Consider the following 13,749-nt stretch of genomic DNA (forward strand, 5'->3'; position numbering starts at 1 on the left):
GAAAATACTGCCGCGGAAATTCTCACCGCCCTCTAGATTTTCTGGGACGAAACTTTCTCGCAATTCAAAAAGTTCCGCAACCTGAGCCTATTCTTGATTTTCATTCATTTCTCTAGACAGACAGGGTAAAAAACATGAAACGAAAGCTCGACGCTAACGATGTGCCCTCTCCGGAGGTCACAGATGGAAAAGAATCCCAAGAGGTGGCCACCGCAGACTTCGAAAGCCTCGACCTGGATCCCCGACTGCGCCAAGCCTTGATCAAAGAGAAATTCAACAAGCCGACGCCAGTCCAGTCCAAGGCGATTCCTCTCGCACTTGAAGGGAAAGACATTTTAGGTACTTGTGGAATGTTCTTTTCTGGAGGCAGTACCTGAAGTACTAACGAGATCAGCTCGCGCAAAGACCGGCTCTGGCAAGACCGCCGCCTATGTTCTTCCAATCTTGCACACCATCCTTCAGAAAAAGACGGTTCGTGATGTCTCCTCCTTTGATGATGATGACGGTAGATTCAAGGCGAGTTCGTGTGCTAATAAAGGCTTTTACCAGACCGATCCTTCCTTGAAAGCCACCACAGGTCTTATCCTCGTCCCTACACGAGAACTTGCAGAGCAAGTCCAGAAAGTCGTCACTACATTCTCTGCGTTCTGTGGAAAGGATGTACGCTCCGTAAACCTGACCCAAAAAGTCTCGGATGCTGTTCAGCGGTCCATGCTCGCCGATTACCCCGACATTGTTGTCTCGACCCCCGCTCGTGTTATTGCGAATCTTGGAAATTCCGCCCTCTCCTTGGACAAGCTTACCCACTTTGTCATTGACGAAGCCGATTTGGTGCTTTCATACGGATACGAGGATGATATTAACGCTCTGTCGAAGGCTATTCCCCGCGGTGTCCAGACGTTCTTGATGAGTGCCACTTTGACTGCGGAGGTGGATACCCTGAAGGGTCTGTTTTGTCGCAGCCCAGTGGTGTTGAAACTGGAGGAGAAGGATGACGAAGGCGCCGGGATTAGTCAATTTGTTGTCAGGTTAGTCACACTCGTGGATTTATGGGAATCGGGGACTGACAATCATTTGAAACAGATGCGCTGAGGATGAGAAATTCCTTCTAACCTATGTCATCTTCAAGCTCCAGTTGATCAAGGGTAAGGTAATTATCTTCGTCGGAGACGTGGATCGTTGCTACCGAGTCAAGCTGTTCCTCGAACAGTTTGGAATCAAGTCCTGTGTGCTTAACTCCGAACTCCCAGTCAACTCTCGAATCCACGTTGTCCAGGAGTTCAATAAAGGCATTTACGACATTATTATCGCCGCAGACGAACAAGAAGTCATGGGAACACAAAAACCCTCCAGGAAGTCCAAGGAAGCAGCCGAAGGCCAAGATGATGAGGGCATGGCATCCAGCGAAGAAGAAGAAGAACAAGAAGAGCAAGAAACATCCACCAAATCCAAGCGCCGCAAGCTCTCAGCGAAGTCAAAGGACTACGGTATCTCCCGTGGAATCGATTTCCAGAACGTCGCTTGCGTCCTTAACTTCGACCTTCCGAGCACGTCCAAATCCTACACCCACCGAATCGGCCGTACAGGCAGAGGAGGCAAAACTGGCATGGCGCTCTCCTTCGTCGTCCCTGTAGACCAATACGGCAAGCACAAACCCACTTCCATCCCTACAGCGAAGCATGACGAAACCGTCATCGCAAAGATAATCAAGCGCCAGGCTAAACTTGGCCACGAGGTCAAACCATACCACTTCGAAATGAGTCAGGTCGACGCCTTCCGGTACCGGATGACCGATGCGCTGCGTGCCATTACCCGCCTCTCGGTGCAGGAAGCTCGCGCCAGGGAAATTCGCCAGGAGCTGATCAAGAGCGAGAAACTCAAGCGCCATTTTGAAGAGAACCCGGAGGAACTCCGCCAGCTGCGCCACGATGGCGAGTTGCGTTCTGCGCGGATCCAGCCGCACCTCAAGCACATCCCTGATTACCTGATGCCTTCAAAGGGGAAAAAGGGCATCTCGAGGGAGGATGTTGGGTTTGTTGGATTCAGGAAAACGAGCGAGAATCGGATTCGCAAGGCAAGAGATAAGAATCGGGGGAAAGGGAAGGGTAGGAAACCGGCTGGTGTGAGGAAGGTTGACCCATTGAAAACATTTAACAGGGGGCGCAAGTGAGCGAACTCATTATCAATATTATCCACATCATTTATAATGTTTGGAAGGGCGTCTTTATGGAATCCACAATCTGTATGTACATGGAAGCATTGAATGCATATATATATATATATATATATCTAAGATAACGTCATATTCCTCGCGTTCCAGTATAATTTATGGATACAACACCACTCGTGAGATTATCTATATATATGTCCGGACCGCTTTTACGCCATCCCACAACAAGATGAGGAGAGAAGATATATATAAATAAAAATCACAAAAACTCTCGATACAAATCCGCACCCAGTAACTTTTGAAGTAAATCTTCATCTAGATCCTCAAGCCCAAATGAGAATTGGACCCATTTCCCTCGCCCTTCCCTCCGAGCTTGTAACACACGTTGCTGAACTGCCTTTGCGGCGCGAACCGTCTCCCGGAAATGTTCTACTTCCTTTGCTAGGCGGTATTTTCTTCTTTCCACCTCTACATCCCAATTTTGCTCAATTGCGTTCGTAGAGAGTGCAGCGGCGGCGGCGGCGGCGGCGGCCCGTGCGCCGGGGGGCGCATAGATAGAATGCGCTAGGGACTGGGGAGCTGGGACGGGCACTGGCAGGCTGGTTGGAGAAGTCTCGGTTGATTCTTGAGTCGGGAATTCATCGGTTTCGATAAGCGGAAGCCAGCCAGGACCAAGACGGATCCATTCGATATCTCTCCACGATCCGGTCCACTCAGGGCCTGTGGTGTACGCTTCTCCATCTGGCCCGATACCGTCCCAGTTTATTGCTGGGATCCAGTCGCCACAGCCCTCTAGGTCTAGCCATTTCAGACAATACGTTACACGCGACAGCTTGCGGAGGATACCGGCCGCCTCGGCCCAGTTGTTCTCTATGGCGGAGTATGGGTCTGTACCGCCGTAGGAGAACGTCAGGGACCTGTGTGTGGGATGGCGGATGCGAGTGTTGACTGCATTCGGGGTGACGGTTGGAACGGGCCAGTGTGCCAGTGAAAGGTGAGTGATGGTTGATAGACGCGAGAGCAGGTTGATGAGCGAGTTCCAGTTCACAGATACTGGGTTCGGGTGCGCTAGTGAGAGGAACTGTAGGTTCTCGAAGCGTAGTCCCTGGAGTGATGTGGGGAAGCCACGTCCGGTAGGAGAGGCTTCGGCTCCGTCATTGTATTCGTCCTCCCAAGAAGAAGGGACGGGTTTATTTTTGGAATTTTGGACTATGTTCGGGTTTTTGGAAACGAAAAGCTCAGTGGAGAGCTGCTTCAACGACATCCATCGCCCTATTGCGCCCCCAAGATCAAGGTGCGTAACCTCCGCATCGCTACTGAGCTGATCCGCTCCGTCGTGGTCAGGATCCTGCGGAGTCTCGAACACGGGTCTGAGGCCGTGCATCAGCCCTCTCAGTGGCAGATCTCGTGCATAATAACTGATATAACTGAGAAGCAATATCTTTACGTGGGTCGGCAACAAGCCCAGAAATTGCCCGTCATATGCGACATGCCATGGCCAATGGAGAGCCATAGACTTCAATAAAGTATCCAGGAAGCTCCCCTGGGGTGGAAAATCCCTCCCCGGCAGACGGCCAAGTCGATAAATAACAGTCGCTGTGCTGGTAGCATCGACACCATCATCCGAAGCATCGCCCGAAGCATTATTTCCTGCAAGCCAACTTGCAGGCGGCGGTGGCCCAGCTGTTCTCCTCAGCCGTCGCCCGATTATCCCAGCACGGCGGGTATCCGGACGGGGTCGAGGTGGAGGTGTTTCGGGAAGTTCAAGGAGATTTCGTAGGGAAGGATGCACTGATCGAGGCGCGACATGTCGAGACGGGCCAGGAGTATCGCCTGACGAAGATGCTACCTGGGTTCGCCGGAGGTGGTCGATTAGATCGTTGACTGAACGTTGCTCTCCATTTGAGGCGGCGGATGAGCGGCTATTATGGGGCCCGCATGTGGCTAAGCTATGATGAGCGGTGCTGACTGGTTTTGCGAAGGTGTTTTTATAGTGCTTCTTGGGCATAGGTGCTTGAGGTCAGGGAGAGAAGAGAGCAAAAGCGAGGGAATGGAAGAAGATAAAAGTAGATGAGGGCGGATGAGGGGTCGGTTGGGGCTGACTTAGTTAAGTGCTGACTCTAACATTGCGCCACGAGTAACTAACTATCTCTGAATTGTTTGTACATTTGTCTATCCCGTTGTCACCTAATTTACAGTATGCCCAGTAGAGTCCAGCTATGTTTTTTTTTTTTTTTTCTTTCTTCATACATCCCGAACCCAGGATTCATCGTCCATCTTTCCCTCACGCTTGGGGCCTTCTTGAATCCAGGTTTCCACAAGACCAGCTTTGGGATCTTCATCAGACAGGCCTCTGGAACGTCGTACTTCCAGCACGAGGTCTCTAACTTTCTTGGTAACTTCTTTTCTTAGCTCGACCGCCTCAGCCCCATATAGAAGCTCATCATTCAAAGCGCCGAGCGGGAGGTCACGGATCTCAGGAGAAGCCAATTCAACCTTCGCCTTGAGCTTTTGCCATTTCGATCTCATCTCCCCGAAAACAGCCTCTGTATCCACCTTTTGGCCGAAAGTAATACTCACGTCCTTTCCGGGCCGCGGAAGGAACCGTGGAAACTCACGACTCTCGTGCATGACCTGATCGAACCCTTCCAACCAGATTGGAACCACGTCGGGGCATTCGCTGGCTTCGAGGATGAGTCGCGCAATACCCCACTTGAAGTATCGCATAGTTTTGTTTGGGGCTTGGTGGATTTTTCCTTCCGGGAAAATATGAACCCAAGCGAAGGAGTTGCAGGAGTAAGCGGAAGGCGCTAGGTGGGAATCTTCGCCGTCCGTGGTGTAGGCCGTAGGGAGATCAGAGAATGGATCTACACAAACGTTCTGCAAGCTCCATTTCTGACGCTCCGGGGATGCAAGATGAGGTTCGGCGGGGAAGGGTCCTTTCGACAGGAGTCGGATCGCTTGTGTCACGGCAGGCTGAGCAATTCCTCCATACGGCGAGTGGGCGAGCCTGTGAGTGGGCATGACTTGGCCCATCGAGAAGAATAGAGACAGCGGTCTGTCATGTTCCCAGTCAGCGCAAGCGGAATGTATAGGCATGGTCGCAAAGATAGCCTGGGGAGCATACCGTGTTTGATAGCAGATATCGTGGCTACCGAATCCCCATCGCTTGCTTGTCGACGCAAGTCCCCAGAAGTATTTTAGAGGGAGAAACCCCCACATCAGCGGATCATCCATACTGCTCGAGTCAGCGCTCTCGTAGAGTAGAGGTCACTAGATTCTGCCTCGGTTGTGGAGGCGCATTACACGCACGTACACGCTAATATGGTTCGAGACTGTCAAAGCAAATCAGTTTACTCTATCCTCAGCTATATTACCGAAACCGCGGCCGGAGGACTAATTCGTACCTGTTAGCAAACCCTTTGTGAGTTGCGACGGGTCCTTCCTCGAGTCAAGAAGCTCCAGGAACGGTTCCAGGCCATGAATCTCAGGGCGACTGCACACAAACAGAAACGAGCGACACAGCGCCGCAACACCAACCATTGTGGTAGAGGAGAGCGCCCTCCAAAAGAGCGAAGGGCATTCGCCCGTTGCACCGGAATCCGTAGGCCGCGACATTGGTGTCGATGTTCTACAGGAAATCCATATGAATCAAGAACAAAACCTAAGAAACGAACGGAGCAACACAGAGAATGAATGTAAATCGAAAGAGAAGACAAAGATCGCTGCAGGAGGGAGAGAAAGGAGAAGAGAAGAACCACAACAACCGAGAGAGCGGCGTGAAGGCAGTCGGCGACTTCATTGGCCTTTTTGTTTTTTGGGATTTTCTTTGCGCCCGCGGAGGTTGACGCGCGCACGGACCAACCAACCTGGACGGGATTTTCCGTTCGGCTGCTGCTGCGAGTCTCTTCAGATCATCGTCCATTACAACTGGAGAGACTCTGCGAACCCACCTTCTCTCCTGTTGAGCCATATAACCATGATGTTCAAGCCTTCGTCACCGCTATTCTCGGGTCTTCTTTGGTAGGTTTCCCCCTCCTCGTCCCTGTAGACGTGTGGCTGTGGCGGCAGTCCGCCCACAAGTGATCATCCATTGAGCCCGCTACCGCCAGGAACACCAGGAACAGGCCGTGTTAAGACTAATCTTTTGAACAGGAAGATCCCATGGCGTATCTCTCAGCCCCAGAAAGCCCGCCAAAGGAAGCGTCTTCGTGCCGTCGACCGAGTTGTAGACACCCTTAGTGCAGCTCTACTACGCAATGGAGAAACAACCAAGGCAGTCGAGAGGTGGTACAGGGAAATGCCTCGGGAGGAGGAAATGCTACCAAAGGACAAATACACCATTTTCGATAAGAAGGAGAAGACCTACCGAAAGGGTATCCACAGTACGTTATCCCTCTTGATGAACCCCCCCCGGCTACTTTAGATGGGGGAATTTCCCAAGGCCGATTTTGTCAAATAAGGGGAGGATAAGGGGGAAAACGCGAGGAATTAGGCTAATGCGAATTCGTCCCTTCTCAGAGTTGCCGAAATGGACCAGAGTCAGCCAGCGTGTCAACCCTCCAGGTTTCTAAACGCCATCAGTCGCAAAAATCTAGCTCGATATCTTCCTTGGCACCCTTACGCAGACATCTGCAAGCACAATTGCACTATTACTGTACGATACACCACTGCCTGTACAGGCGGTACTTGTTTTTATAGCAGAGCACCAAGGTGAGAAGGAACATATGATGGATTCACGGAGTTCTTGGGAATGGGGAGCGGCCCCTGATTGTATGATTATCTTTTATTTCTTTACCAAGCATTTACACTAGAATTCAAATCAGTCTTCACCAGCTTCATGTTTGACAAGTCGAAACGAGGGCAAAGATAACAGAGTGAATTCATATTACCATGCAAGAGATTGAAAGCATGGGCCTAATAACGAGGTCTAAGTGCTCCATATCCTGCAACCTATCTTGCTGTTGTAGTGCCACGAAAAAAACCATAAACAATCCGTAAGCCTGCTGAAGCGCCAGGTTTATGTTGATACAGGAGATTCGGACCTCTGGGCTCTCGATCTTGCCATTCGGTAATACCTATTTATTCCGTTTGCAATCTCTTTCGCCCTCGTCCTATTGGCCTTGCCCTCAAATATTCCCTTTCGAATTCGATAGCCACGTCGAACCTTCTGCCAGTCGTTTAATTTTTCTTGCCAGCCAGCTCCGCCCTCATAGTATCTCTCTTTCTGGTGGGCAGAAAGATGAAATCCCTGCGGTGGTTTTCGCAGCATCCAACAGGCCGGGTCGACTTTTCCATCCGGGGGATCCTCGATTGAGCTGTCATATAGATCGATGCCTTTTATTAGGTCTTTGAGTCCCGACGCTCTTCTATTCCGGTTAATAGAATCCCTCCAAGAATTAATATTTGGGGTGTGGGCCGGCTTGTGATAAGTCCGAGAGTACTTCAGTTTAGGAGCCCAATTCGCTGCTGGATATGGGACATTGAATCTCGGATCGCCTAGTTTGCGCCTGGTGTCGATATTAGTGCGCGAGGCTGGATCATAGACAATCCAAGTTTCCTTATTCAGCCAGTGATTTGCAAGTAGGGCAAAATGAAATGGCCGTCTACCAGGACTTAACTGGTCCGACAGCCAATTCAGTTTTCGATTCAAGCCATCTATGAGACGTATCTCCCAGTTACTTAGATATCTGATTTGCAGAGCATAACTAGGTACTTCCGCCGCTTTTGTTGCAGCCCTCGGTGGCTGCTTTCCTCTTGTCTTCTTGATAGAAGATCCTGTGCTTAGGCTATGCGGACAATGTCTAGGGCGTTTGTGTGAGAGTAGCCCTGGTAGGGAGCGACACGAGGTTGATTCACTAGATATGTAACGCGCACAGTGCCATGTCGGTGGGCCACTACTCTGCTCTTGATCGTTCTCTAAGATTGACCCTCTAAAACCACAATCCCGTTCAGTGCTGGAGAGAGAAAGCCGGTTGAGATTTAGAGAAGACCTTCGATTAGTTCGTCTTGCCGGCGCTCCATATAGTCGAATGTGGTCTAGGGCGATGCTATCGAACGAAATACTCCGAAGAAGTGTAGACCTTGGGCTCCCGGGGGGAGGCCTTGGAAGTGTATGCGTGCTGTATCCGATACATTGCAGTGTCTGTAATCCCATCCGAGCGGACCAGATCTGGTACTTTCGTGAGCACTGGAGCACTGACATACAGGTTGGGAACGCCTCCTCGGCTCCTAGCACTTTAGGTCTGGAAGATGTATTAGATCGTATATGTGACTGCCCTGAGAAAGTCACAGGACGAGGAAGACATGGCACCGAAAAACTCTGTGGGATTAATGGAATGTAGTCCCCGAGATCGAGAGCGATACGCTTCGCGCTGACGAAACAAACGGACTCGTCTAACGACATGAACTCTCTCTGTCCAATAAGTACGACAGGGGCAGTGCCGGGAGCAATGGGGTTACTAGAAATATCAGTGATTTCTAGTGTATGGGTGATTACAGTTCGTGCAGATAAACTGCTGCCGCGAGTTTCCTCCATACATATACTCGCGTGCCTGATGCTTTGTCTTGACCAAACAACAGATCGGATATGCTCAGGGATTGGAAGCGCTCCAGTTGCAGCAATAGAACACTGGTGTCTTAAACTCTGATCTGGCTGAGCATGATGGCAAGCACATCCGTGAGGGTCCGAGATGGAACTCGCTTTTGGACATGCGTAGCTCCTAGCCCGCTTCGGCAAGCATCGTAAAGCAGTTCGTTTCTCATTGTATGTCTCAAAATTCTTCTGTCCGGGATCCCACCAAACCCATTGATAATCCGCCTTTGACGATCTCCATGAGGAGAGTTTGCGTATTCTGCACCATACATTCCGAAAAAAGTTCTTGTTGGCTTCGTGCTGCTTCAATGACACCCATCCGTACCAAGTTTTCGCGTACCGAGTCGTTGGAAGATTCCCTTGTTTAAGGACCTTTCCCTTGGTGAAAGCACGAAAAAACCGCCCAAGTTTCCAGAATAAAACGGCGAGGACGAATATGCAGATAGTTCCGACGAAAAGCTCAAGCAGAACCTTCAATGCCCCCGCGGAAGAAGCTTTGGATGGTCGAGAAATCAAAGGAGCATGCAAGTGTCGAGAAGAGAGAGGTGCCATCTGATGAATACAAAATAACAGAGTGAGGCAGTCATTCTGATAACAATAGACGGTTGGTGTTAATCTGGATATGTGCGACTTTATTTTTATTTAGATCCAAAGTTAGCCAACAAACAGGGAAGGAGGTTACGACGCCGGCCGTACGGAGTACATATACTCCGTATGTACATAGATACTACTCCCTCTACAAGCCAACAACTTAGCATCATCAAACCCATCACTTTTCACTCCCTACTGGAAGAATCTTTTAAGAATCATCATCTCCCCCCTTTTCTTTTTCTTCAGAATCCTACCTTATAAGCTGAACATCTGATACTAGGTCAGCTATTCCGGCAGGTCTTTAAATGACCCAAGTGAATTCCAAGATTACTACTAACCGCCACTGTTAAACTTGTGGTAGTGGCATTTGCTTGTCAACAGAGCTTTAGAGCTAAGTCTTATAAATGGGACAGTTGACAAGCGATTCAAGCAGTTCTATGACTGACACGATGGCGAACTTATTTCCCCTCAATCTCCTATTGCTCCTTCCTCCTCTCCTTCGACCCCTTCGCTTTCTCCCACACGGTTTTAACACCACCCTCTACCACCACCAAACACGAGTTGCTCCTCACGGTGGGGCCTTGTACTTGGCTGTCAACTTTACCGTTCAGCTAAAAAGGTGTCAAGATGGTCATTTCTAGCTGATACAGTACTGTATTGGTCCCCATAATACAAAAGCATGATCCCGCCAGTGTCCTCAAGGAAGCTATTGTTTATGACGGGATATATGGGTCTAACTATGAGGATAAGAGTGAAGGAATGAAACAAGCTCTTGATAAAGTCTGGGCAAATGGGTGGCTCCATGCCGAGAAATCAGATACTGATATACACTTTGTTTTTGCAGCCCAAATCCACCGTTGGTAAGTATATGGTCTATATATTACTTTATACTACCTACTAATATAATAATATAGGTATTACCAGTGTCTTTTCTCAGAGAGATATCTTGATAATAAACTTGATTATGAATCTCCCCTACAATTGGTACTTGATGCTATTAAGTGTTTTCAACCTCGTCAGCTATCAGATGCCCCACGCTCACTAATAGGAAATTCCTCACCTCTAGAAGATCAATACTAGAAAGAGTTCTACCGCTGCCTACTTTATTTACTAGATGGCCATTTTGTGATATCTCCTGAGTTTATGATCGTGGGCGATTAACTTCCTTATTACCCAGAAGAAATGAGGATTAGAGCTTCTAAGAGACCGTGATCGGCTTTTACAATCTATGGAAAGATTTGAACCGAATGGGCAGTATTTTCTCAAGTTTCAACTCCGTACCCCGTTGTGTTTTCTGAAAATTTCCGAAAGGGTTATGTAAATTGATCGATGCCTCGAATCTAGGCGAAGTTAGTGATATTCTACCACCCTCCATTCACCACCAGATGCAACAGAATAACGACTACCTAGGTAATTAAGCCTGTTGTTTAGATTAGTAGGTAGAGGTGCGGGTTGCAGTGGGGGTTATGCGCGAAGATGATCTGCGAATAAGCGGAATCGACAAATCGGAGATACTCGGTGTAGGGTTCTGCTGCATGAGCGTTAATGACGCACAAGGTCAATTGACCTATTCTTTCGAAACTCGGAGACTTCGGTCCTTGACCCTAAATGCTTTGGGAATTCTTCATCCAACATGGAGATAGCTGTCTTTACGCACGCGGCGGTCGACTTCACTGCGCATGCGCGGCCGTTTCTCCACGTCATTTATGCATATCCCGGCTAGTTAGATACTACCAGCCTGCAAGTCCAGCGATGGGGGAATACGAAATACATATAGACGCAGGAATCTGGTTATCCTAGATAGTTATTCCTCTACAGTCGTCTTGCCATGGCTTTGGTCGCGATGCCTGTGCTCTTGGAATGGGCGTGGCGAGACCTTGTGGCCTTACTGCTAGCAATAGTGAGTACAAACATCTGGTGTTCCTTTCTTTTCCTAGATTATTGGTGGTTTTGTGTCACTCCTCATACTTCATTCTCTGGATGGACCAACTGAGATTCAAATACGCAAAGGTGACGGCGTACCCAATATGGAGCGCTTTCTACAACATATATCTGCACCCGCTACGTATATATCCCGGCCCCAAACTGGCGGTGGTTTCGAAAGCCTACTACTATTACTGGACACTATCGGGGAAGCTTCATTCTAAAATCAAGGAGGTCCACGATCAATACGGCGATGTCGTGCGATTCGGCCCTAATACCTTATTGTACCGCAGCCCAACAGGATGGAAGGATATTTACAGCCACCGTGACGCCGGCGCGGACTCATTCGTGAAAGACCCCGAATTGTACATCCAGGGTCCCGCGGGGCCTAGCATCTTAAACGCAAACGACGCAGACCATTCGAGGATGCGACGCCTACTATCGCATGCACTTTCTGATAAAGCATTACGAGAGCAGGAGCCTCTCCTCCAATCCTATGTGGACTTGTTGGTCAAGAGACTCCAAGGCCATGTCGATTCCTCAAGTAACTCGGTTGATATGACTAAATGGTACAACTATACCACATTTGACATAATCGGGGACTTATCTTTCGGGGAGTCATTTGATTGTCTTAAAAACAGCGATTACCATCCGTGGGTGACGGCCGTTTTTCAAAGTGCAAAAGTTGGTGTATTTATGAGACCTCTTGTTGCACTCCTGCCACTATGGTTGGTGGGCAAAATGATTCCAGCCAAGGTTAAGCAAATGAGAAATCATCATTACCTGATGAGTAAAGACAAGGTCGATCGTCGCCTTCGCGTCAAGTCTTCCAGGCCAGATTTCATGACATATATTCTCAAACACGGTGATGGGAAGGGGATGAATCAGAACGAAATAGAGTCCAACGGGGCTATCTTGATTCTCGCCGGTAGCGAAACAACAGCTTCTCTGTTGTGTGGACTCACCTTCTATATCCTGAAGAACGAACGTACGTATAAGAGACTAGTGGACGAGATCAGAGGATCGTTTCAAAGTGAAGAAGAGATCAATGTTGCTTCCGCTTCAGCGCTTCCTTACCTCCATGCCGTTGTGGCGGAGAGTTTGCGTATGTACCCGCCAGTACCCGGTATAATCACACGCATAGTTCCCGATGGAGGTAGCATCATTGATGATAAATTCGTTCCTGGAGGGGTAGGTTATACCATTGATATCCATTATACGCTTTTCTCTCACTGAATATGGGTAGACTGTGGTATCCATGGCGTTTTTCTCTGCTTTTCACTCGAAAGACAATTTTGCCGAGCCAGACTCTTTCATTCCCGAGCGGTGGCTCGACGGTATTGATCCCAAGTTCGCGTTCGATAACCGGGACGTCATGCAGCCATTTTCAATCGGGCCCCGAAATTGTCTGGGCAGAAAGTGAGTTACTCTTCACTTAATTCTAAGCCTGGCATACCTGAACTAAAGAATTTGGTATAGCCTCGCGTATGCGGAGATGGGCCTGATTGTCACGAAGCTGTTGTGGAATTTCGATATGACTCTTGAAAAGGATTCATATGCCTGGGATGACCAAAGGTCGTTCATCATCTGGGAGAAACCACCTTTGATGGTGAATTTGACTTCCCACGACACATTGCTGAGTAGGGCCAGCTGCTGAGCTGAGAATGGAGAGGGTGACAACAGGTAGAATTGTGGATTTATGATATCGTTTACCTTGGTCTATGGGCGTTTGACAACACGATCAACTTTGGAAGACGGAACAAAGGAAGTTTCAGCTTACCCTGGAGATGTGTATCTATCGGGTGGGATCAGTTTAATGTAGATTCTTATTCAACCAACTTTCCAGTCCTAAATCGGGATCTCGTTCCGACACCGCACCGAAGTGAGTGCAGGATCCTTCGGCCGAAGCACCCATTCCCTTGGGTCTGCCTCTAGACCCTTTTTGACTCTTTATTGAAGATCCCAATGCAAGTTGACTGTTGATCATATAGAGAACCCCTTCCCCAAATCAAATCGGGCTAATATTTGCACTTTGCATGCAGACTCCAGCCAGTTACATACAGTGGTAGCTGCACGCACAGACTCCTTAGCCACAACACAAAGTTTATATATTTTGATCTTGATTTGTAACCATATCCCCAAACAGAAACCGGGCTTCTTCATCTGTCTCAGGCTGATTCGGAAACCATTGTACATGGTTATACAACTACGTAGACGATATCCGGTAATTCCCTCGACGCGACTAAAGCCTTGATAGATTGTTAGGCAAAGAATGCATTACTCTGTCGGTGAATTGCCGATGCGATGAAATACTGATATCTCGTCGGGGACTATGTCTTGAATGGCAGCCTCAGGCCGCTAACAGCCCTTTTTCCCTCCCAAGGTTTCCGATGGTCAGTACCGGACAGAGGGAGGATGGATTTTTCCCGCAGGAATGGACACTGCATGGGGTGACATAAGTACGTACGTA

The 13,749-nt window shown here is 48.9% G+C and overlaps 6 protein-coding genes across 6 annotated transcripts; 4 read left to right on the forward strand and 2 right to left on the reverse strand.

The window, feature by feature from the left end:
- Positions 1 to 92: 92 nt before the first annotated feature.
- Positions 93 to 2,264, forward strand: dbp9 (ATP-dependent DNA/RNA helicase). Its single transcript, XM_040897572.1, has 4 exons — positions 93 to 339; positions 395 to 471; positions 550 to 1,028; positions 1,084 to 2,264. The coding sequence occupies exons 1-4, from the start codon at positions 135 to 137 to the stop codon at positions 2,168 to 2,170; spliced, it is 1,848 nt and encodes a 615-aa protein (XP_040751050.1). The 5' UTR covers positions 93 to 134; the 3' UTR covers positions 2,171 to 2,264.
- A 165-nt stretch (positions 2,265 to 2,429) lies between these two features.
- Positions 2,430 to 5,407, reverse strand: P175DRAFT_0510877 (uncharacterized protein; the record flags this gene model as incomplete). The annotated part of the gene is made up of 3 exons (XM_040898549.1): positions 2,430 to 4,166; positions 4,421 to 5,228; positions 5,298 to 5,407. The coding sequence occupies 3 exons, from the start codon at positions 5,405 to 5,407 to the stop codon at positions 2,430 to 2,432; spliced, it is 2,655 nt and encodes an 884-aa protein (XP_040751051.1).
- A 671-nt stretch (positions 5,408 to 6,078) lies between these two features.
- P175DRAFT_0483332 (mitochondrial 54S ribosomal protein mL60) lies at positions 6,079 to 6,972 on the forward strand. Its single transcript, XM_040895529.1, has 3 exons — positions 6,079 to 6,193; positions 6,326 to 6,555; positions 6,692 to 6,972. Exons 1-3 carry the CDS (start codon positions 6,150 to 6,152, stop codon positions 6,742 to 6,744), a joined length of 327 nt encoding a protein of 108 aa, XP_040751052.1. The 5' UTR covers positions 6,079 to 6,149; the 3' UTR covers positions 6,745 to 6,972.
- A 95-nt stretch (positions 6,973 to 7,067) lies between these two features.
- Positions 7,068 to 9,382, reverse strand: P175DRAFT_0483334 (uncharacterized protein). The gene is made up of 3 exons (XM_040895530.1): positions 8,882 to 9,382; positions 8,237 to 8,779; positions 7,068 to 7,924 (listed from the first exon to the last, which is right to left on the reverse strand). The coding sequence occupies exons 1-3, from the start codon at positions 9,315 to 9,317 to the stop codon at positions 7,191 to 7,193; spliced, it is 1,713 nt and encodes a 570-aa protein (XP_040751053.1). The 5' UTR covers positions 9,318 to 9,382; the 3' UTR covers positions 7,068 to 7,190.
- A 640-nt stretch (positions 9,383 to 10,022) lies between these two features.
- P175DRAFT_0550244 (uncharacterized protein) lies at positions 10,023 to 10,784 on the forward strand (the record flags this gene model as incomplete). Its single annotated transcript, XM_040900434.1, has 2 exons — positions 10,023 to 10,216; positions 10,271 to 10,784. Coding segments are annotated over 2 exons (360 nt in total), but the record flags the coding sequence as incomplete, so codon positions are not given.
- Positions 10,785 to 11,100: 316 nt separating this feature from the next.
- P175DRAFT_0503203 (uncharacterized protein) lies at positions 11,101 to 12,605 on the forward strand. The gene is made up of 2 exons (XM_040897573.1): positions 11,101 to 12,281; positions 12,482 to 12,605. The coding sequence occupies exons 1-2, from the start codon at positions 11,217 to 11,219 to the stop codon at positions 12,485 to 12,487; spliced, it is 1,071 nt and encodes a 356-aa protein (XP_040751055.1). The 5' UTR covers positions 11,101 to 11,216; the 3' UTR covers positions 12,488 to 12,605.
- Positions 12,606 to 13,749: the final 1,144 nt, after the last annotated feature.

This window comes from Aspergillus ochraceoroseus (assembly GCF_002846915.1).
Source record: "Aspergillus ochraceoroseus IBT 24754 chromosome Unknown P175scaffold_6, whole genome shotgun sequence".
NCBI classification, from domain to species: Eukaryota; Fungi; Ascomycota; class Eurotiomycetes; order Eurotiales; family Aspergillaceae; genus Aspergillus; species Aspergillus ochraceoroseus.

Bases quoted from the DNA above. Each gene is read 5' to 3' on its own strand.
- dbp9 (XM_040897572.1), top strand. From the start codon at position 135: ATGAAACGAAAGCTCGACGCTAACGATGTGCCCTCTCCGGAGGTCACA. The intron at 472-549 runs GTTCGTGATGTC...GGCTTTTACCAG, and splicing joins CCATCCTTCAGAAAAAGACG to ACCGATCCTTCCTTGAAAGC. The intron at 1,029-1,083 runs GTTAGTCACACT...CATTTGAAACAG, and splicing joins ATTAGTCAATTTGTTGTCAG to ATGCGCTGAGGATGAGAAAT.
- P175DRAFT_0483332 (XM_040895529.1), top strand. From the start codon at position 6,150: ATGATGTTCAAGCCTTCGTCACCGCTATTCTCGGGTCTTCTTTG. The intron at 6,194-6,325 runs GTAGGTTTCCCC...TCTTTTGAACAG, and splicing joins CTATTCTCGGGTCTTCTTTG to GAAGATCCCATGGCGTATCT. The intron at 6,556-6,691 runs GTACGTTATCCC...GTCCCTTCTCAG, and splicing joins CTACCGAAAGGGTATCCACA to AGTTGCCGAAATGGACCAGA.
- P175DRAFT_0483334 (XM_040895530.1), bottom strand. From the start codon at position 9,317: ATGGCACCTCTCTCTTCTCGACACTTGCATGCTCCTTTGATTTCTCGA. The intron at 8,780-8,881 runs GTCCAAAAGCGA...CTGCAACTGGAG, and splicing joins GCGGGCTAGGAGCTACGCAT to CGCTTCCAATCCCTGAGCAT. The intron at 7,925-8,236 runs GTATTTCGTTCG...AGAAGACAAGAG, and splicing joins AAGGTCTACACTTCTTCGGA to GAAAGCAGCCACCGAGGGCT.
- P175DRAFT_0503203 (XM_040897573.1), top strand. From the start codon at position 11,217: ATGGGCGTGGCGAGACCTTGTGGCCTTACTGCTAGCAATAGTGAGTAC.